We start from the raw sequence: 23,448 nt of genomic DNA on the forward strand, positions 1-23,448 counted from the left end.
TGTATCAGAGCACGGCTTTACCCAAATCTAACACACATCTGTATCAGAGCACGGCTTTATCCAAATCTAACACATCTGTATCAGAGCACGGCTTTATCCAAATCTAACACATCTGTATCAGAGCACGGCTTTACCCAAATCTAACACACACATCTGTATCAGAGCACGGCTTTATCCAAATCTAACACATCTGTATCAGAGCACGGCTTTATCCAAATCTAACACATCTGTATCAGAGCACGGCTTTATCCAAATCTAACACATCTGTATCAGAGCACGGCTTTATCCAAATCTAACACATCTGTATCAGAGCACGGCTTTATCCAAATCTAACACATCTGTATCAGAGCACGGCTTTACCCAAATCTAACACACACATCTGTATCAGAGCACGGCTTTACCCAAATCTAACACACACATCTGTATCAGAGCACGGCTTTATCCAAATCTAACACACATCTGTATCAGAGCACGGCTTTATCCAAATCTAACACATCTGTATCAGAGCACGGCTTTATCCAAATCTAACACATCTGTATCAGAGCACGGCTTTATCCAAATCTAACACATCTGTATCAGAGCACGGCTTTACCCAAATCTAACACACACATCTGTATCAGAGCACGGCTTTATCCAAATCTAACACATCTGTATCAGAGCACGGCTTTATCCAAATCTAACACACATCTGTATCAGAGCACGGCTTTATCCAAATCTAACACATCTGTATCAGAGCACGGCTTTATCCAAATCTAACACATCTGTATCAGAGCACGGCTTTATCCAAATCTAACACATCTGTATCAGAGCACGGCTTTATCCAAATCTAACACACATCTGTATCAGAGCACGGCTTTATCCAAATCTAACACATCTGTATCAGAGCACGGCTTTACCCAAATCTAACACATCTGTATCAGAGCACGGCTTTATCCAAATCTAACACATCTGTATCAGAGCACGGCTTTATCCAAATCTAACACACATCTGTATCAGAGCACGGCTTTATCCAAATCTAACACATCTGTATCAGAGCACGGCTTTATCCAAATCTAACACATCTGTATCAGAGCACGGCTTTATCCAAATCTAACACACACATCTGTATCAGAGCACGGCTTTATCCAAATCTAACACACATCTGTATCAGAGCACGGCTTTATCCAAATCTAACACATCTGTATCAGAGCACGGCTTTATCCAAATCTAACACATCTGTATCAGAGCACGGCTTTATCCAAATCTAACACATCTGTATCAGAGCACGGCTTTATCCAAATCTAACACATCTGTATCAGAGCACGACTTTATCCAAATCTAACACATCTGTATCAGAGCACGGCTTTATCCAAATCTAACACACATCTGTATCAGAGCACGGCTTTACCCAAATCTAACACATCTGTATCAGAGCACGGCTTTACCCAAATCTAACACACATCTGTATCAGAGCACGGCTTTATCCAAATCTAACACATCTGTATCAGAGCACGGCTTTATCCAAATCTAACACATCTGTATCAGAGCACGGCTTTATCCAAATCTAACACATCTGTATCAGAGCACGGCTTTATCCAAATCTAACACATCTGTATCAGAGCACGGCTTTACTCAAATCTAACACACACATCTGTATCAGAGCACGGCTTTATCCAAATCTAACACATCTGTATCAGAGCACGGCTTTACCCAAATCTAACACACACATCTGTATCAGAGCACGGCTTTATCCAAATCTAACACACACATCTGTATCAGAGCACGGCTTTATCCAAATCTAACACATCTGTATCAGAGCACGGCTTTATCCAAATCTAACACATCTGTATCAGAGCACGGCTTTACCCAAATCTAACACACATCTGTATCAGAGCACGGCTTTATCCAAATCTAACACATCTGTATCAGAGCACGGCTTTATCCAAATCTAACACACATCTGTATCAGAGCACGGCTTTACCCAAATCTAACACACATCTGTATCAGAGCACGGCTTTACCCAAATCTAACACATCTGTATCAGAGCACGGCTTTATCCAAATCTAACACACATCTGTATCAGAGCACGGCTTTATCCAAATCTAACACATCTGTATCAGAGCACGGCTTTATCCAAATCTAACACATCTGTATCAGAGCACGGCTTTATCCAAATCTAACACATCTGTATCAGAGCACGGCTTTATCCAAATCTAACACATCTGTATCAGAGCACGGCTTTATCCAAATCTAACACATCTGTATCAGAGCACGGCTTTATCCAAATCTAACACATCTGTATCAGAGCACGGCTTTATCCAAATCTAACACATCTGTATCAGAGCACGGCTTTATCCAAATCTAACACACATCTGTATCAGAGCACGGCTTTATCCAAATCTAACACATCTGTATCAGAGCACGGCTTTACCCAAATCTAACACACACATCTGTATCAGAGCACGGCTTTACCCAAATCTAACACATCTGTATCAGAGCACGGCTTTATCCAAATCTAACACACATCTGTATCAGAGCACGGCTTTATCCAAATCTAACACATCTGTATCAGAGCACGGCTTTATCCAAATCTAACACATCTGTATCAGAGCACGGCTTTATCCAAATCTAACACATCTGTATCAGAGCACGGCTTTACCCAAATCTAACACATCTGTATCAGAGCACGGCTTTATCCAAATCTAACACATCTGTGTCAGAGCACGGCTTTATCCAAATCTAACACATCTGTATCAGAGCACGGCTTTATCCAAATCTAACACATCTGTATCAGAGCACGGCTTTACCCAAATCTAACACACACATCTGTATCAGAGCACGGCTTTACCCAAATCTAACACACACATCTGTATCAGAGCACGGCTTTATCCAAATCTAACACATCTGTATCAGAGCACGGCTTTATCCAAATCTAACACACACATCTGTATCAGAGCACGGCTTTATCCAAATCTAACACACATCTGTATCAGAGCACGGCTTTATCCAAATCTAACACACATCTGTATCAGAGCACGGCTTTACCCAAATCTAACACATCTGTATCAGAGCACGGCTTTACCCAAATCTAACACACATCTGTATCAGAGCACGGCTTTATCCAAATCTAACACACACATCTGTATCAGAGCACGGCTTTATCCAAATCTAACACATCTGTATCAGAGCACGGCTTTATCCAAATCTAACACATCTGTATCAGAGCACGGCTTTACCCAAATCTAACACATCTGTATCAGAGCACGGCTTTATCCAAATCTAACACACATCTGTATCAGAGCACGGCTTTATCCAAATCTAACACACATCTGTATCAGAGCACGGCTTTATCCAAATCTAACACATCTGTATCAGAGCACGGCTTTACCCAAATCTAACACACATCTGTATCAGAGCACGGCTTTATCCAAATCTAACACATCTGTATCAGAGCACGGCTTTATCCAAATCTAACACACATCTGTATCAGAGCACGGCTTTATCCAAATCTAACACACATCTGTATCAGAGCACGGCTTTATCCAAATCTAACACATCTGTATCAGAGCACGGCTTTATCCAAATCTAACACACATCTGTATCAGAGCACGGCTTTATCCAAATCTAACACATCTGTATCAGAGCACGGCTTTATCCAAATCTAACACATCTGTATCAGAGCACGGCTTTATCCAAATCTAACACACATCTGTATCAGAGCACGGCTTTATCCAAATCTAACACATCTGTATCAGAGCACGGCTTTATCCAAATCTAACACATCTGTGTCAGAGCACGGCTTTATCCAAATCTAACACACACATCTGGAACACACACATCTGTATCAGAGCACGGCTTTATCCAAATCTAAACACGTCTTGAAAAAGGCGTCAAAGCAGCGACGAAAACGAGACGGCGGAAAAACGAAAAAAAGTGACAAAAAAAATAAAAACATGACAAAAATTTGATACAAAAATTTACGAAAAAATTTACGAAAAAAAGTGACAAAAAATTAAAAAAAGTGACAAAAAATTAAAAAAAGTGACAAAAAATTAAAAAAAGTGACAAAAAAATGACAAAAATTTGATAAAAAAACGACGAAAAAATGAAAAATTGGACGAAAAAATTGACGAAAAAAGTGACAAAAAATGACCAAAATGTAACAAAAGAAATGACAAAAATTTGATAAAAAAACGACGAAAAAATGAAAAATGTGAAAAAAAAATAACAAAAACATGATAAAAATGTGACAAAAAATTTGATGAAAAAATGACGAAAAAATTAAAAAAGTGACTTTTTTTTTTTTAAAGTGACAAAAAATGTTACAAATATGACAAAAAAATGACAAAAACGTGCTAAAAAATTGACAAAAAAATTGATGAAACAATGAAAAAAAAAAAGTGACAACATTTTTTAAAAAGTGACAAAAAATGTTACAAATATGACAAAAAAATGTCAAAAACGTGATTAAAAAATTGACGAAAAAATTTAAAAAATGACAAAAAATTGACAAAAATGTAACAAAAAAATGACAAAAAATTGATAAATAAAATGTACAAAAAAAGGGACAAAAAATGAAAAAAGTGACAAATTTTTTTACAAATATGACAAAAAAATAACAAAAACCTAATTAAAAATTGGACGAAGAAATTGACGAAAAAAGTGACAAAAAATGACAAACAAATTTCAAAAAAGTGACAAAAAAGAGTTGAATGCCCAACAAAAAAATTGCTGGTAAAAAACTCTGCTGACGTGAGGAAAAAGATCCTCTCGGTTCAGGCGGGAGTTAAGAGGTTAAACCAGGTCACTCTCAGGCCGGCCCACAGAACTGATCCAGCGGCCACATTGGGCCCGCGAGCCCCGCTTTGGGCCCCCCGGGTGAAGTGGAGGAAATGTGGGGAAAGAGACGGCGATAACGAGCGGCCTCACCTCGTACTTGTGGACCTCGATGCAGTGGACGGACTGAGACGTCCTGTTGTCTGAAACACAGTGAACGCATCACAGTCACTTCACCTCAAAGCAGATCCTCAGACCCGCATCAGCCCTACAGAGTTTCTCACTGACCCCAGATCCGAACAGCGCCATCTTCTGACCCCGACAGGATCTGGCCCTCGCGCTCGCGCTCACACAGGCAGTGGATGTACTCCTGATGCCCCGCCAGGACGCTCTGGAACACACAACCCAGAGCCGTGAAACTTCCAGAAGAAACACTGAAGGTTGTCTCAGTTTTTCCATGGAGCTCACGGCCTGTAGGGGAGGTTTGTGTGGTTTGTTTCAGACCTTGAACACTCCCGTCTCCAGGTCCAGCACGTGCAGGTTATTGTCTCCGCCTCCGACCACCAGGGCGTTCTCCTGAAACACACAGGTTCCTTCAGACTCACGAGGCTCCTGAGCCGCCGTCTGGACCGGGGAGCAGGACGGGACCTCCCCCAGGACAGACCACGGCTCACGAAGCTTCATGGGGGCGACTGAGAGCTGCAGATACTGACTTTGTTCTGGAGGATCATGGCGTTGATCTCCGGGATCTCCAAACCCAACCTGCAACAGAAGCACAGACCCCGGCGTGAGGTCAAAGGTGAAGCTGAAAGGGGCGGGCGTTTCCTCAGACTGTGGATCATCTCAGAGGATCAGAAGCTCCTCTGCTGATCCACTGAGAACATCCACACGTCTCCGTTTGTGTGACTTGGATCGAGGAACTGTGTAGAGGAAGAGTTTGGCCCCATAGAGGAATAGAGGAGAGCAGGGGCCGGACTGAAGACCAGCCCTGGACTCTGGTCAGTCTGGACTCTGGTCAGTCTGGACTCTGGTCAGTCTGGCCCAAATCAGCGTAAATGTGACACTTCCACAAATACACATGTGAACCTCTGACCCCCCGCCTTAACCCAGAGCATTTTCTCCAGTTCAGCTTTGCCCAAATCTAAAAGCTTCTTCACTGGAGAGCAACACTGTGAGGACTCATTTGAAAGTGAAAATCTAGAAAAGTGACGGTAACTTTTTGTCACGTTGTCGCTGCGTTTTTGCCATGTTTTTGTCGCTTTTTCGTTTTTTTTTTTCATGTTGTTTTTTCATCACTTTGTCGTCACTTTTTTGTTGCTTTTCCAGCACATTTTTGTTTTTAGAGGCTTTTCTTTTAACCCCTTAACTCCCGCCTGAACCGAGAGCATTTTCTCCAGTTTGGCTTTACCCCAATCCAAAAGCTTCTGGAAAACAGGTGTGGAAATAGTGACAAAACTGAGACGAAAAATGGATGAAAACGTGACAAAAAAATGACAAAAATGTGACAAACATTTAATAAAAACTTGACGAAAAAATGACAAAAATTAGACGAAAAAATGACAAAAATTAGACGAAAAAATGACAAAAATTAGACGTAAAATGACAAAAATGTGACAAACATTTAATAAAAATTTGACAAAAAATGATAAAAATGTGACAAAAAATGACAAAAATATGATTAAAAATTGACCAAAAAAATGACAAAAATCAGACGAAAAAATGACAAAAATGTGACAAACATTTAATAAAAATTTGACAAAAAATGACTAAAATTAGACCAAAAAATGATAAAAATTTGACCAAAAAATGACGATAATGTGACAAAAAATGACTAAAAAATTAGTTACATAAATGAGTTGAAAACCCAACAAAAAATGCTTGAAAAACAATCTGCTGACGTGAGGAAAAAGCTCCTCTCGGTTCAGGCGGGAGTTAAGAGGTGAAGCTTTTAGATTTGGGTAAAGCTCGGTCACGCCCGGGGGTAAGGGTGAGGTAAAGTGAGAGGCCCTAGAGCCGGGGGCCCTAGAGCCGGGGGCCCCTCTGTGCTCTTCCAGAACAGACATGTGGCCCGTCCGCCCCTGGAGGAGAGGCTGAATGTGAACCACATCTTTGGTCTGTCTCTGGTCTCTGGTCTCTGGAGGATCTCAGTGTCTGGAACTCACGTGTAGTTGGGTCGTTTGGTCCACAGAGCTTTGGCGTTCTACAAAACAGGAGAAGAAGATTCATTTACTCGTCATCTACGATTGTCTCAGTCTTAAAAGATCAACTGAACATTGCTGAGCTTGTTATGCTTGTATAAACTTGTATAAACTTGTCTCTACTAAATCTCTTAATCTCTTCATTCCCGCCTGAACCGAGAGCATTTTCTCCAGTTCAGCTTTACCCAAATCCTGTAGGCCAGTGTGACGCCTCATTTGAAAGCTAAGACCTACAAAACTAAATGGATCTTTGTCATTTTTTCCCATCATTATTTATTGGGTATTCAACTCATTTTTGTAACTGTTTTGTAACTTTTTTTTTCTTCTTTAATTTTTACTTTTTGTCATTTTTTGTCAATTTTTTTGTCATTTTTTTTTAATTGTTTTTCAATTTTTGTCAATTTTTTTCTTTTCTTTTTTTCTTCATATTTAAAAAAAAATAAATTCTTCATTTTTTTCTTCATTTTTTATGTCATTTTTAGTCGATTTTTTGTCGTTTTTTTGTCGATTTTTTGTCGTTTTTTTGTCGATTTTTTGTCAATTTTTTGTACATTTTTTGTAAATTTTTAGTATTTTTTCATTTTTTTGTAATTTTTTTTGTCATTTTTGGCCATTTTTTTTCTCTATTTTTTGTCATTTTTTGTCAATTTTTGTCAATTTTTTATTTTTTTTCATTTTTTCTTCATATTTTTAAAAACATTTCTTCATTTTTTTTTCATTTTTTTCTTCATTTTTATGTCATTTTTATGTCATTTTTTGTCGATTTTTTGTCGATTGTCGTTTTTTTTTTTAATTTTTTTCAATTTTTTGTCATTTTTTTGTCATTTTTGGTCATTTTTTTTGTGTTTTTTTTTTTTTTTTTTTTTCAATTTTGTAAATTTGTTGTAATTTTTAAAAAAAAAATCTTAATTTTTTTAAAAAAAAATTTGAAAAAATTGTAATTTTTTTTATTTTTTATTTCTTCATTTGTTTTTTTAATTTTTTGTCAATTCTTAGAATTTTTTTTTTCAATTTTTTTTTTCATTTTTTGTTATTTAAAAAAAAAAATCTTCATTTTTTTAAAAAAAAAATATTTTTTTTTTGAATTTTTTATCAATTTTTTGTCGATTATTTGTCATTTTTTTAATTTTTTGTTAATTTTTTGTCCTTTTTTTAAAAATAGTTTTTCAATTTTTGTAAATTTTTTCTTCATATTTTTAAAAAAAATTCTTCATTTTTTTCTTCATTTTTTTCTTCATTTTTTTCTTCATTTTTTGTCTTTTTTTGTGTCATTTTTATGTCATTTTTAGTCGATTTTTTGTCGTTTTTTTGTCGATTTGTCAATTTGTTTGTTGGGTTTTTTTTCAATTTTTGTCAATTTTTGTCAATTTTTTGTCATTTTTTTGTCATTTTTGGTCAATTTATTGCCTTTTTTTTTTCAATTTTTTTCAAATTTGTAAATTTGTTGTAATTTAAAAAAAAAAAACTTAATTTTTTCAACAATTTTTTTTTGAAAAAAAGAGTAATTTTTTTATTTTAAATTTCTTCATTTGTTTTTTAATTTTTTTTCAATTTTTGTCAATTTTTTGTAATTTTTTTGTCATTTTTGATCAATTTTTTTTTTGTCAATTTTTTTCAATTTTTGTAAAAAATTTTGTCAATTTTTTGTTAATTTTTAGTCATTTTTTTGTCTGTTTTTTTTTTTTCAATTTTCTTCAATTTTGTAAATTTGTTGTAATTTAAAAAAAATTTCAAAAAAAAAATAAATAAATTTGAAAAAAATTGTAATTTTTTTTTTTAATTTCTTCATTTGTTTTTTATTTTTTTGTCCATTTTTTGTATTTTTTTGTAATTTTTTTCAATTTAGTAAATTTGTTCAATTTTTTGTCATTTTTTGTCGTTTTTTTTGGTCAATTTTTGTCGTTTTTTTTGTCCGTTTTTTTTCTTCATTTTTTGTCAATTTTTTGTCATTTTTTGTCAATTTTTTGTTAATTTTAATCTTTGGCTGCAGTGAGAAGATCCGTCATCAGGACCATGAGGAGACAGACCTTCTGGATGAGCTGGCTCCAGAGGCTTTAGATTTGGGTAAAGCCCTCACTCACCTTCTTGATGAGCTGGCTCCAGCTCCAGGCGCTGACCTCTCCGTTTCCACAGCTGAACAGGTGAAGGTCAGAGGAGACCAGGCAGAAGACGGGGCCCTCGTGAGCTACAGCAGGAGAAAAGCTTTTAGATTTGGGTAAAGCGGAGGAAACGTGCTGAGAGGTTCAGACCTGTGAAGGTCAGCACCGGCTTGTGGCTGAAGGGGGTGGAGTCTGGGCTGAGCGCGGCCGCCAGGCTGAAGAAGAAGAAGAAGAAGAAGAAGAAGAAGAAGAAGAGGAGGTGAAGAAGCGCTCAGACTCAGGGAGGTGCAGCGCGGCGTCTGACCTGAAGAGGGCGATCTCTCCATAACTGTTCCCGACGGCCAGGAAGCGCCCGCACGGAGAGAAGCTCTGGGAGAACACGGACATGTGCAGCATCTGGACGAGCGAGAGCAGCGTCAGGAACAGACATGTGACCCGAGAAAACAGAACATGTGACCCGAGGAAACAGACGTGTGGAAGAACATGTGACCCGAGGATACAGACGTGTGGAAGAACATGTGACCCCAGGATACAGAACATGTGACCCGAGGAAACAGAACATGTGACCCGAGGATACAGAACATGTGACCCGAGGATACAGACGTGTGGAAGAACACGTGACCCGAGGATACAGAACATGTGACCCGAGGAAACAGAACATGTGACCCGAGGAAACAGAACATGTGACCCGAGGATACAGAACATGTGACCCGAGGAAACAGAACATGTGACCCGAGGAAACAGAACATGTGACCCGAGGAAACAGAACATGTGACCCCAGGAAACAGAACATGTGACCCGAGGAAACAGAACATGTGACCCGAGGATACAGAACATGTGACCCGAGGAAACAGAACATGTGACCCGAGGAAACAGAACATGTGACCCGAGGAAACAGAACATGTGACCCGAGGATACAGAACATGTGACCCGAGGAAACAGAACATGTGACCCGAGGAAACAGAACATGTGACCCGAGGAAACAGAACATGTGACCCGAGGAAACAGAACATGTGACCCGAGGAAACAGACGTGTGGAAGAACATGTGACCCCAGGAAACAGAACATGTGACCCCAGGATACAGACGTGTGTATTTCACCTCTGACCGCCTCACTTTAACCAAGCAACATGTCCTCCAGTTCAGCTTTACCCAAATCTAAACCTGGCCTGGAGCTCAGCGCCTGCAGGCCAGGGGGTTTAGTTTGTTTCTGTTCCGTCGCTTTTTCGTGTCTTTTGTCGTTGCGATTTTCAAGAAGCTTTTAGATTTGGGTAAAGCCAGACTGGAGAAAGTGCCCATATTATTATTATTATTGATTGACTGCGGAATTCTTCCGTCTCATGATCGGAAGGTCGAGGGTTCGAATCCCACCTCCTGAAAGTGCACATTGTCGTTGTGTCCTTGGGCAAGACACTTCACCCACATTGCCCCCAGTGTCTGCGTACATTGGTGCATGAATGGGTGAGTGGATCCTTGCTGTAAAGCGCTTTGAGCCTAATGTAGGTGGAAAAGCGCTTTACAAGTTGAGACCATTTACCATTTTACATAATTTATGCAAATGAACCCATTCATGCATTTTACCACTTTATGCAGTTTATCCACCTTATTCCAGAGCCTCGCGTGGGCGCCGCCATGAATAGTGCCCGCCCCTTTTCTCCTATGTGTTAACACGGGGCCAGAGAAGTCCACATAAAATCAGTCTCTACAGGAAAACAAAGCCGTTTTTCGGCCGCGCTGAGAAACGCTGCAGAGTCGACATGTTGGAGCAAATGAACATCGGACATTTTACACAAATCAATCGACTAAACATCAGATTTGAGCGGAGAATATTTCCCCTCGTTCTCCGTTAAAATGAACGGGCTTCGCGCCCGACCGGAAGTGTCAGGACAACGAAGAGCCGAGACAACGCAAAAAGAGGCAAAAGTGGGCGGGGCGGAACAACGTGAATACAGTTTATGCAACATGACATTTTATGCATTATACCAGTTTATGCAAATGAGATTATGCAAATTAGGTAATTTATGCAATTTGAACAGTTTATGCCATTTCTGCATTCGCTTCCCGCAATTCCGCAGTCAATTGTCATTTTTTAATAAAATTTTCGTCACTTTCTTGTCACATTTCCATCATTGTTTTCGTCTCACTTTTCTTACTATTTTCACACCTGTTTTCCAGAAGCTTTTGGATTGGGGTAAAGCCAAACTGGAGAAACTGTGCTCGGTTCAGGCGGGAGTTAAGAGGTTAAACATGAGTATTTATCCCACACTGAGCCTCATGTTCTAAAGTCTCTTCATGTCATGAATGATGTATTTGTACTTCATTATTTCTCCTCAGTTAAACCGCTTTGTCTCGTGGTTGTTTTAAACTAAATGACTGAGCGGATCATCGGGGGGAAGTTTCTCACATAAACAAAGGGAACTCTCGTAAATAACCGTGATATTACAGATGTTGTTACAGATGTGGTTACACACTGACCTCCACTGGACCCATCCCGGACAGCTGCGCGCGCTCCACACCGACACACAAACTAAAAACAGGCCAAAAGCGCAGAAAACACGCACAAAAAGAGAAGAGACGAGAGGCAGAGAGGGAAACACGGCGGGCGGCCACTGCTGATGACGTCACGGGCCGCGGGGGATTCTGGGAAACGGAGTGAGAGGAGAAAACTGGGTTAGTGCGAGATGGTCTGCTCCGGAGGGACAGTGAGATATCAGGACAGGGAAGTGGTTTAACCTCTTAACTCCCGCGTGAACCGAGAGGAGCTTTTTCCTCACGGCAGCACTTTTTTATTCAAATATTTTTTGTTGGTGTTCAACTCATTTTGTAACTTTTTTGTAATTTTTTTTTCACATTTTTGTCATTTTTTGTCATTTTTTTGTCGTTTTTTTCACATTTTTTAATAAAATTTTTGTCATTTTTTTGTCATTTTATTCACATTTTTTAATAAAATTTTTCTCACATTTTTGTCATTTTTTTCGTCATTTTTTAATAAAATTTTTGTCATTTTTTGTCATTTTTTTGTCGTTTTTTTTCACATTTTTTTGTAAAATTTTTGTCATTTTTTTGTCATTTTTTTCACATTTTTTAATAAAATTTTAGTCACTTTTTTGTAATTTTTTTCTCACATTTTTGTCATTTTTTTGTCACATTTTTTTCACATTTTTTTCACATTTTTTTCACATTTTTTTCACATTTTTGTATAAAATTTTTTTCACTTTTTTGTCATTTTTTGTCACATTTTTGTCATTTTTTTGTCATTTTTTCGTCCATTTTTTAATATATTTTTTGTCATTTTTTTCACATTTTTTTATAACATTTTTGTCATTTTTTTGTCACATTTTTGTCATTTTTTCGTCAATTTTTTAATATATTTTTTGTCATTTTTTTCACATTTTTTTATAAAATTTTTGTCATTTTTTTGTCACATTTTTTTCATTTTTTTGTCACATTTTTGTCATTTTTTTTATCACATTTTTGTCATTTTTTGGTCAATTTCTTGTGACATTTTTGCCACTTTTTCATAAATTTTTCGTCACTTTTTTGTCACATTTCCATCATTGTTTTCGTCTCACTTTTGTCGCTATTTTCACACCTTTTTTCCCAGAAGCTTTTGGATTGGGGTAAAGCCAAACTGTAGAAACTGTGCTCGGTTCAGGCGGGAGTTAAGGGGTTAAACCTTAAGGATTAGGATTATTTGTATTTTTAGACAAACATAACTCATAGATCTGTACAAACTCACAGCAGACCTGAGATCTGTCCCTCCGGAGCAGACGATCCGGCACTGACCAGAAAACAGTCGTGTTCGAGACGCCGTCGCTTCTCGCCTGGATGATCGAGAGTGGCCGACGCAGCGGGGGCGGAGTCACAAGTCTGAACGAGAGCCTCAGATCTCGCAGAGTCTCGTTCAGATTTCGCGTTCATTTAAAGTTTATATAAAAATCCTTCACGTCTCAAATCTGGAAAAGTGACGCTAACTTTTTGTCACGTTGTCGCTGCTTTTTTGTTGCTTTTTCTTCACTTTTTTGTTGCTTTTTCATCACTTTTTTGTTGCTTTTTCATCACTTTTTTGTTGCTTTTTCATCACTTTTTTGTGGCTTTTTGTCGTGTTTTCGTCTCTTGTTTTTCGGTGTTTTTTTTTTCATGTTATTGTTGTTTTTTCATTGTTTTTTCATCGCTTTGTCGTCACGTTTTCGTCACATTTTGTTGTGTTTTTGTCACTTTTTTTGTTTTTGGAGGCTTTTCTTTTAACCCCTTAACTCCCGCCTGAACCGAGCACAGTTTCTCCAGTTTGGCTTTACCCCAATCCAAAAGCTTCTGGAAAACAGGTGTGGAAATAGTGACAAAACTGAGACGAAAACAATGATGGAAATGTGACAAAAAAGTGACGGAAAAAAAAACAAAAAATTGACCAAAAAAATGACATAAAAATTACAAGAATGTGACAAAAATGTGATTAAAAATTGACGACAAAATCCAATCCACTGTATTTCTACAGCACATTTAAACAACAAAACGTTTCCAAAGTGCTGCACAAGCAACAAAATCAATCAAACCAAAACACAAATGAGCTCTATATGAGTGTAAAACAATACATATGAATAAAACAGTTTCAAAGAATAAATATAAATAAAAAAAACACATTAAAAACTATAAATAAGAATAAAACTCAATAAAAATAAATAAATAAACAAAAAAAAAACCAAAAAAAAAAAAAACAATTATACAAAAATATATATATATATATATATATATAAATAAATAAATAATAAATAAATAAAAAATAAAATATAAATAAATAAATAATAAATAAATAAATGAACAAATAAACAAATAAATAAAAAAAAAAATATATATATATAAAAATAAAAAAAAATAAAAAAAATAAATAAATAAATAAATAAAATATAAATAAATAAAAAAATAAATAATAAAAAAATAATAATAATAATAAAAAAAATAAAAAAAAAAAAATAAATAATAAAAAAATAAAAAAATAAAAAAAAAAATAAAAAAAAAAATAAATAAATAAAAAAATAAAAAGACACAGGGACCACACAACTTACGCGGTGCTAAAAGCCCGAGAATAAAAGTGAGTCTTAAGACGAGATTTAAAACACTCCAGGGTGGGGGCCGTACGGACATGAAGGGACAGAGCGTTCCACAGCTTAGAACGCTCTGTCCCCTCTGGTTTTACGGTTGGTCTTGGGAACCACGAGCTGGAGCTGGAGCTCAGACCTCAGAGCGCGTGGGGGGCGGGACATGTGGATGAGGTCTGTGAGGTACTGCGGGGCCGGTCCATTCAGAGCTTTAAAAACAAACATTTTAAAATCAGTTCTAAAATGAACAGGGAGCCGGTGCGAAGACGCCAGGATCGGGGTGATGTGTTCGTGCCACGGAGTTCTGGACTCACAGCGAGCGGGAAAGTGCTTTATGGCCGATGCCCGAGTAAAGTGCACGACTCACTCAAAAAGATTAAAAGATAAAAACGGCTTCACTTTGGATAAAAGACGAAGATGATATAAAACGCCATTGATCTGTTTATCACATTTAAAATCACTGACTCTGGTGACGCCGAGGCTGGTGACTTTGGGACGCAAATCATTTAGTAGATCCCAAGTCCGTGATTTCTGTTTTCCCCTCATTCAGTTTTCAAAGATTCTGGGCTGACTAGGCCTTGACGTGACCTGGACAGTGGAGCAGGGGGGTCAGGGGGAGCAGGGGGGTCAGGGGGAGCAGGGGGGTCAGGGGGAGCAGGGGGGTCAGGGGGAGCAGGGGGGTCAGGGGGAGCAGGGGGGTCAGGGGGGTCAGGGGGAGCAGGGGGGTCAGGGGGCTGTAAATCTGACAGTCATCTGCGTAGAAGTGGTAAGACATGCCGTGCTTCTTAACACTACCACGTCACTGAGCCTGTAGTCCAGATGTTCTTAACACTACCACGTCACTGAGCCTGTAGTCCAGATGTTCTTAACACTACCACGTCACTGAGCCTGTAGTCCAGATGTTCTTAACACTACCACGTCACTGAGCCTGTAGTCCAGATGTTCTTAACACTACCACGTCACTGAGCCTGTAGTCCAGATGTTCTTAACACTACCACGTCACTGAGCCTGTAGTCCAGATGTTCTTAACACTACCACGTCACTGAGCCTGTCGTCCAGATGTTCTTAACACTACCACGTCACTGAGCCTGTAGTCCAGATGTTCTTAACACTACCACGTCACTGAGCCTGTAGTCCAGATGTTCTCACACTATAGTTTTCTGTTCCTGGTCTGAGGTGACGCAGCTCATGCTTCACGTGTTTGGAAAATCTGCAGACTCTCGGTGTCGGTCAGATTTCTGTTCTTGCTCCAGAGGCTCTGACGTCACGGAGAGATCTGAGACCCCGACGAGAGCAGCCGACTGGATCATCCTCGGCCCAGTGCATGATGGGAAAACACCCACCCAGACTTGGATACGAGTCTGTGTGATCAGAGACATGTGACCCCCCCCTCCTCTCTTTGCTCATGTTTGATGCTCTTACAGAACAATGATTTAAAAGGACGTGTTTTATCACAAACTTGAACAAACAAACGCATGGGAAAGTTTCCTCTGATGAAGAATGACGTCTCTGGAGTAAAGGAAACAGAGCAGGAGGTGAAGGACTTTTATTTAGGATAAACTTTAAATGAACGATATCTGAACGAGACGCTGCTGATCTGAGGCTCTCGTTGTTCTGCATGTGGAGGGGCGGACGGGCTTCAGACTTTTGTCTCCGCCCTCGGCTACTCTCGATCATCCAGGCGAGAAGCAACGGCATCTCGAACACACCTGTTTTCAGGCCTGTTTCTATGGAAGCCCGTTTCCACCACGTTAAAAAATAAAAGCCCAACAGGAAGTCGTAATTTCGAGATTTAAACTCGAGTTTTTAAGATCCGTGATCATAGACGTCGGCCCTATTTTACTTTGAAAGTCCGGATGTTGTTGTCGTTCTGTTTCCGTCTGATGCGTCTGAACTGTGGAGCTGGATCTGACAGAGCCGGATCTTGGAATCGTATCATGCCTGAAAAACAACTCGTGCCTCTTTGCCTCTGCCATGTCCTATGGACCCCCCTATGGACCCCCCTATGGACCCCCCCCCCCCCCCCCCCCCCCTATGGTCTCCCCCATGATAAAAGGGCGATGCCGGTGGACAATGGCTAGTCTAGGTTAGCCTGGTTAGCCTGTGTAATCCACCTCATGTTGATAAGTCTGTATTTAAAGGAATAGGCCACCGTTTTTACATACTGAGATATGTTCTTACCTCACTTTAGACGTGTTAATATATCCCCGTCTGGTCTTTGTCCGTGCGCTCACACATACGCAGCCTCTCCCACATGTCACATAGCTCCAAAAAAGCTCACGATAGAAGCTACCAAGCTCTTCCACGTGCTCCCTATTTAAATAAAGTTATGTAGCACAACGTCCGCGCAGTAACTCCTAAAGGTTATTGACGGAAGTGAGCGGGGAAGTCTTTAGGAGTTACTGCGCGGACGTTTTACTCCTCGTATCATTACGCCTCACAATATAGTCCCCCTTTTTATCTGCTTATAAAATCCACATGCTACATTTCTGTGTAAATATACTTCGCATGAAAACACTTCACGTAACTTTATTTAAATAGGGAACACGTGGAAGAGCTTGGTAGCTTCTATCGTGAGCTTTTTTGGAGCTATGTGACATGTGGGAGAGGCTGCGTATGTGTGAGCGCACGGACAAAGACCAGACGGGGATATATTAACACGTCTAAAGTGAGGTAAGAACATGTCTCAGTATGTAAAAACGGTGGCCTATTCCTTTAACACCAATGTGTCGATCCTGACCCCGTGTGTGATCATCCTCAGGCTTTAAGGAGTTATTGGTTTTATTCACGTTTTTAGTGTAAAATATTTAATTCCACAAGATCCATTATTGGAGCTGATGCTAGAGCTGCTAAGAAGAAGCTAGTTAGCTCCGGGTGCTAAGCTATCGCTACGGCCATAAACTGCAGAATCACCCGGCTCAGTGTGGGATCGTTGTTAAAGGGATGCTTTATGTCAGGGGTGTCCAAAGTGCGGCCCGGGGGCCAAATGCGGCCCTCAGACCAATCCATGGTGGCCCTCGGTGTTGTGTGCTAACCTTAATACTTCATTAGGCGCTGCACTGAATTCAATCATGACAAGCGTTCTCTTTCAGTTGCTTTATTCATCAGCGCGGACCACAGCGCGGACCACAACACGGACCACAACGCGGACCACAACGCGGACCACAACACGGACCACTCCACATGCCGCTCCGGAGGCTCGACTCTAATCTCCACATCCGGCTTATACGTCCTCGCGTATAAACGTAACCTGATGTCAATACAGGACATCCCCCTTTTCCTTTGAAATCAAATGTGGCCTGGCGCCTGTTGCACCTCCTCCCGCCAGCTGGTGGCGCCGCGGGTATATAAGCGCAATGCACTCACTCCTTCGTTCTCTGACGTCACTCACTTCCTGGTCCCGCCGGTGTCAGTGCGTTCCTCGCTCTTGGTCAGTGCTAGATCGTCTGCTCCGGAGGGACAGTCTGCTGGGAGTTTGTATAGATCTATGAGTTGGTTTGTCTAAAAATACAAATAACCCTAATCCTTAAAGATAACCCCTTAACTCCCACCTGAACCGAGCACATTTTCTCCAGTTTGGCTTTACCCCAATCCAAAAGCTTCTGGAAAAAAGCTGTGAAAATAGCAACAAAACTGAGACGAAAACAAGGATGGAAATGTGAGAAAAAAGAGTGACGAAAAATGGATGAAAAAGTGGCAAAATGTCACAAAAATGACAAAAAAATGATGGAAAAAAAATACAAAAATTGATTAAAAATTGACGAAAAAAATGACAAAATGTGATTAAAAAAAGTGACAAAAATGTAACAAAGATTTGACGAAAAAATGACAAAAATGTGACAAAAAAATGATTGAAAATTGACGAAAAAATGACAAAAATGTGACAAAAAAATGATTAAAAATTGACGAAAAAATGACAAAAATGTGACAAAATGTGACAAAAAAATGACAAAAATATGATAAAAAATGACAAAAATGTGATTAAAAAAAATGTGACGAAAAAATGACAAAAATGTGACAAAATGTGACAAAAAAAATTACAAAAATGTGATAAAAAATGACAAAAAAGTTACCAAAAAATGTTAGAAAAAAAATCTGATGACGTGAGGAAAAAGATCCTCTCGGTTCAGGCGGGAGTTAAGAGGTTAACCACTTCCCTGGCCCTAACCTTAATTTGTGTCATGATATCTCACGTTTTCGCAGCAGACTGTCCCTCCGGAGCAGACCATCTAGCACTAACCCTCGCTCTTCCCAAGGACAGGTAGCGTTTGCTCTAGGTTCTCGAATTTAATGTAACTAATTACTGGCCCTAACTGGAGGTTTTGTGGTCTAGCTCCGCGTGGTCACGGTTCCACGATGTGGCCCCAGATGCTCCAGGGGCAGGGATGGTGCGTCTGCTGTCATGGCCCCACACCCGTGTGTTGTGCCCTGCGTTCGATGGTACGTTTGGGGCAGAGTTTCACTATATTCCACCAGTAAGGCTCGGTGTTAATGGTTTTAATTATTTCCAGGTGATCTGGCCGCGCTGGTGCGATGACGGCGCTGTCCATGTTGTTGCCTTGTCTTTTAACCTGCTTTTAACCCACTCACGGACTTTACTTTTGTTTTAATACTGTCAAATAAGGGACTTTGCAGTTTGCTGCCAGTTTGTGGTAGTGTATGAAATGTGCAAATGTAAATCTGTGGATCAACCAAACGTTTTACCAACGAAAGAGAAACAAAGTAACTTATCGAAACAGAATATATATAGTAAATAAAATATGTATTTTTGCTAAGCTTGGACTCTGCCTGTGTCTATCATAAACGAACCTGCGTGCCTTAAGGTCCGGAGCCTTCTCTCCGGTGGCGTTGTCAATATTTATGTTAAAAAGTAGTTTATTTTGGCGGAGATTTGTTTATAAATCGCCATAACCGCTCGTCTTGCTACACAAAGTTTACCATCACAAACTTTTTTGTTTTGTTTTTTACATTCCATCATCTCCTTGTCTCACTTTCTAACAATGTATTTTCTAACTGTCTCACAACACATGAACATTTTCTGTTATAACAAACCTTTTACTTGTTTTTATCTCTTATTTATTTAACCACAAAGTCTGGAACCCTCTCCGGTGCCTTTTTAGCCCCTGGGGTCGGTTTGTTTGTGTCTCTGGACCCTGAGCGCCCTCTGGTGGTGTTGTTTACGTCGCCTTCCTCCCGTTCAGGTGTTGTGTCTTGTCCATAATGTTCTTCGTTGGTCTCACGTGTCACATATGTCTTTACATGTGTCGTGTTTCGGTGATAACGTGATTCAACTGCGACTCGGTTTCCAGTTTTGGTGTTGTGTTAAACGGTGATGTAAACTCTTCCACTTTGTCTTGTTGAACCAGTACTGTGTCTCCTATGTCCACGTTTGAGGACTGAGCACCTCTTCGTTCATCAGCATATCTTTGCCTTTCCTTTTGGTTCAGCCTCTCTGTCACGTACATCCAAAGCAGACGTTTTCATTTCACAAATGTCCGGTAACTTTCCGAGTAAACAGGAGTTCTGCTGGACTTTTGCCTGTGGTTGGACGTTCAATGCTTCGATAAACTGTGACATATTTCCTCACTTCTCGTTTCCAGTCAAGTCCTTCAGCTTGTGCGATCCTGATCCTTTTCATCAGTGATGCGTTTTGGCTTGAGCTCATTTTGGAGTCGTTCTCACATGTTGAAGTCCATTGTTTTCACAATATTCTCTGAACAATTCAGATTTGAACTGCGGTCCGTTGTCTGATGTAATGGTAACTGGTAGTCCATGTCTGCTGAAGATACAGTCAATAGAATCAATTACCTTTTCTGCAGTGGTAGAAGTCATTACATCATACTCATAGTATCGACTGTAGTAATCTACTAGAACGAGTATCGAATGATTGGAAGGTAGCGGTCCTAGTAGGTCTACAGCAACATCCGGTAAATGTCCATGCCAGGCCACCACACTTTTGTTCTGGGATGTTGTTTGGTTCCGACAATTGGCTTGTTGCACGGTGTGGCTATGCTAGTTCCTCTGACCTGAAGGTGTGAGCGCCTGGACTTCCTGTCTGTTTTCTTTTCCTGGAATAAAAATCCTATTTTCTACAGATGATGTTGTGGGCAGTGAGTTCCCGGTAGATGATTATTTATTGTGTTCAAATCAAGTTCAGATCAGAGACGCCTGTGATCATGAAGGATTGATAGTTTGTCTTGAAGCTAAAGGCTAACATGCTATAAAAATATATATAAAGGCACTATTTCAAGTTGTGTAATGCATTAACCGCTTAACTCCCGCCTGAACCGAGCACATTTTCTACACGAAAACAATGATGGAAAAGTAGCAAAAATGTCACAAAAATGTCACAAGAAATTGACAAAAAATTGACAAAAATGTGACCAAAAAATGACCAAAAAATTACAAAAATGTGAGAAAAAATTGACAAAAAAGGGACAAAAAATTGATGAAAAAGTGGCAAAAATGTGATAAAAATGTGATAAAAATTTGACCAAAAAATGACCAAAAAATTACAAAAATGTGATAAAAATGTGACAAAAAAAAGGCACAAATGTGACAAGAAAATTGACAAAAAAGGGACGAAAAATTTATGAAAAAGTGGCAAAAATGTGATAAAAATGTCACAAGAAATTGACGAAAAATGACAAAAAATATGATAAAAATTTGACCAAAAAATGGCAAAAATTTGACAAAAAAACTACAAAAATGTGATAAAAAATTGACAAAAAAAAAAAAAAAAGTGACCAAAAAATGACAAAAAAGTGACAAAAATGATGGGAAAAAAAATGTGATGACTTGAGGAAAAAAGATCCTCTCGGTTCAGGCGGGAGTTAAGAGTTTAAATTAGCCTTTAGCTTCAAGACAAACTCACTGATCCTCACAAACATAAACGTCTCCTCTATGGAAATATTTCTACCAGGAACTCACTGGTCTGAGCTCATCTTAATGGAAATGAATACAAACAGGAAGTACTAGCGCCCACAGCTTCAGCTCAGAGGAACTAGCGTAGCCACATTGTGCAACAAGCCAATTCCTAAATGTCCCTCATGAGCTCGTGACAGAGCTTTAGCCCTGAGCTTTTCCGGCAATACAATGCGAGTCCCTCGCAAAACTATAGATCCTATTACACACAGTTCATTTGCAATAGCTGCATATGTTTTACATTTGTCAAAATGTCCATTTTCAATGTCTTTCCGCACCTCAGTTAACTCTGAGTCTGTAGCAGAGGCTTCTTCAACCTCTCTTGTGGTAAGTGCTTTTGGAGTTGCATTTACTGTAACAAATCTCACGTTTTCCTCTGATTCATGTTTGTGGATCTCCTTTGTAGCTGTGTCTGAGCAGTCAGACAGTGAATCAGCGATGTTTTGTTTTCCAGCAACGTGTACAATTCTAAAGTCATATGTTTGTGGTCTGAGAACCATCTTTCTATGCGTGCACATGGTTTTGACCTCTTGCTGTAAATGACCTCTAATGGCTTGTGGTCTGTGAGTCGGTCAAACTTTCTACCATACATAGGGATGTAGTCTTTCACACGCCCAGACCAGTCCTAGGGCTTCTTTTTCTGTTTGTGAGCATCTCCGCTCACAGGCTGTTAAGCTACGACTTACATAACACACAGGTGCCTCTTCCCCACCCTGTTCCTGTATCAGCACCCTGTTCCTGTATCAGCACCCTGTTCCTGTATCAGCACCCTGTTCCTGTATCAGCACCCTGTTCCTGTATCAGCACCCTGTTCCTGTATCAGCACCCTGTTCCTGTATCAGCACCCTGTTCCTGTATCAGCACTGCGCCCGAGCCTACTGGACTTGCATCTGCTATGACTTTGGAAGGGGCTTCTTTGTCAGAGTGAGCTAGTGTACCTGCTCTGGTTAGTTCCGTTTTCAATGTCTCAAAAGCAGGTTTTTTCTCTGGTCCGAATGTAAACAAAGTCTCTTTTCGTGTTAATCGTCTTAATGGTTCTGAGAGTGAACTGTGGTATGAACCTGCTGCTAAAGCCTACCAGTCTGAGGAAGCTTCTCACCTCTGCAGCAGGCTCCGGCTCTCTGGCTTCCATCACAGCTCTCACTCTCTCTGGCTTCCATCACAGCTCTCACTCTCTCTGGCTTCCATCACAGCTCTCACTCTCTCTGGCTTCCATCACAGCTCTCGCTCTCTCTGGCTTCCATCACAGCTCTCACTCTCTCTGGCTTCCATCACAGCTCTCGCTCTCTCTGGCTTCCATCACAGCTCTCACTCTCTCTGGCTTCCATCACAGCTCTCACTCTCTCTGGCTTCCATCACAGCTCTCACTCTCTCTGGCTTCCATCACAGCTCTCACTCTCTCTGGCTTCCATCACAGCTCTCACTCTCTCTGGCTTCCATCACAGCTCTCACTCTCTCTGGCTTCCATCACAGCTCTCACTCTCTCTGGCTTCCATCACAGCTCTCGCTCTCTCTGGCTTCCATCACAGCTCTCACTCTCTCTGGCTTCCATCACAGCTCTCACTCTCTCTGGCTTCCATCACAGCCCTCACTCTCTCTCCCGTTGGTCCGATGCCTCTTTGTGTCAGTAATATTCCCATGAATACAAGTCTGTCCATGTTGAACTGGCACTTTTCTGGGTTTAGTGTCGATCCACCTTCAGAAAGTCTCTTCATGACAGCACGCAAGCTCTTGTCACGTGTTTCCTGGTCCGGTGTCATCTGAGATGTTCTCAACTCCTTCAATGCCTGACAGTGCATTAGCGACCTCGTGTTGGTATTGCTCACTGGCTGACGAGACTCCAAATATTAGTCTTTTATATCTGTAAACTCCGTTGTGCACTGCGAATGTTGTGATCTCTCTGGACTCTGGGGTTAGCTCCAACTGATGGTCGCCCCGTTTGAGATCTAGCTTGCTGAATATTGCAGAGCCGTTTAGTCCTTGAAGTATTTCATCCACTGTGGGGATGGGGTATCTTTCTCTGACTATTGCCTCATTTGCTTTTCTCATGTCTTCATATGAAACTAAGCTGCTGGGAGTTTTAGTGGACTGTAAATTAAACTGGACCAAACATATAGAAATAATAGGGGTAAAAATGGCACGGGCGATCTCAATGATAAAAAGATACAAGCACTGTCTTACACAGCAATCTACTAAACTAATCACACAAGCGCTGGGACTGTCCTACTTGGACTATTGTCCAACAGTCAAATGCAACATCTGAAGGAATAAAAACCTTACAAGTCGTACAGAACCGAGCAGCACGAATGGTGCTGTGACTACATGACCAGCACAAAGGAAATGCTGAGGAAACTAAAATGGTTGTCAGTGAAAAACA

At 40.0% G+C, this 23,448-nt stretch overlaps 1 protein-coding gene across 1 annotated transcript in view; it reads right to left on the reverse strand.

Moving 5' to 3' along the window:
* thoc6 (THO complex 6) overlaps nt 1–11,660 on the reverse strand; it is a 46,001-nt gene extending 34,341 nt beyond the window's left edge. The window contains exons 1-9 of the mRNA XM_079582986.1: nt 11,527–11,660; nt 9,357–9,448; nt 9,203–9,267; nt 9,035–9,138; nt 6,918–6,955; nt 5,469–5,517; nt 5,260–5,331; nt 5,044–5,146; nt 4,909–4,958 (exon numbers count right to left, since the gene is read on the reverse strand). Coding sequence (XP_079439112.1) covers nt 4,909–4,958; nt 5,044–5,146; nt 5,260–5,331; nt 5,469–5,517; nt 6,918–6,955; nt 9,035–9,138; nt 9,203–9,267; nt 9,357–9,448; nt 11,527–11,541 — 588 coding nt within the window. The 5' untranslated portion in view covers nt 11,542–11,660. The remainder of the gene's footprint in view (nt 1–4,908; nt 4,959–5,043; nt 5,147–5,259; nt 5,332–5,468; nt 5,518–6,917; nt 6,956–9,034; nt 9,139–9,202; nt 9,268–9,356; nt 9,449–11,526) is intronic.
* Nucleotides 11,661–23,448: the final 11,788 nt, after the last annotated feature.

Source organism: Gobius niger (assembly GCF_951799975.1).
Source record: "Gobius niger genome assembly, contig: SUPER_10_unloc_1, whole genome shotgun sequence".
In the NCBI taxonomy this organism is placed as follows: Eukaryota; Metazoa; Chordata; class Actinopteri; order Gobiiformes; family Gobiidae; genus Gobius; species Gobius niger.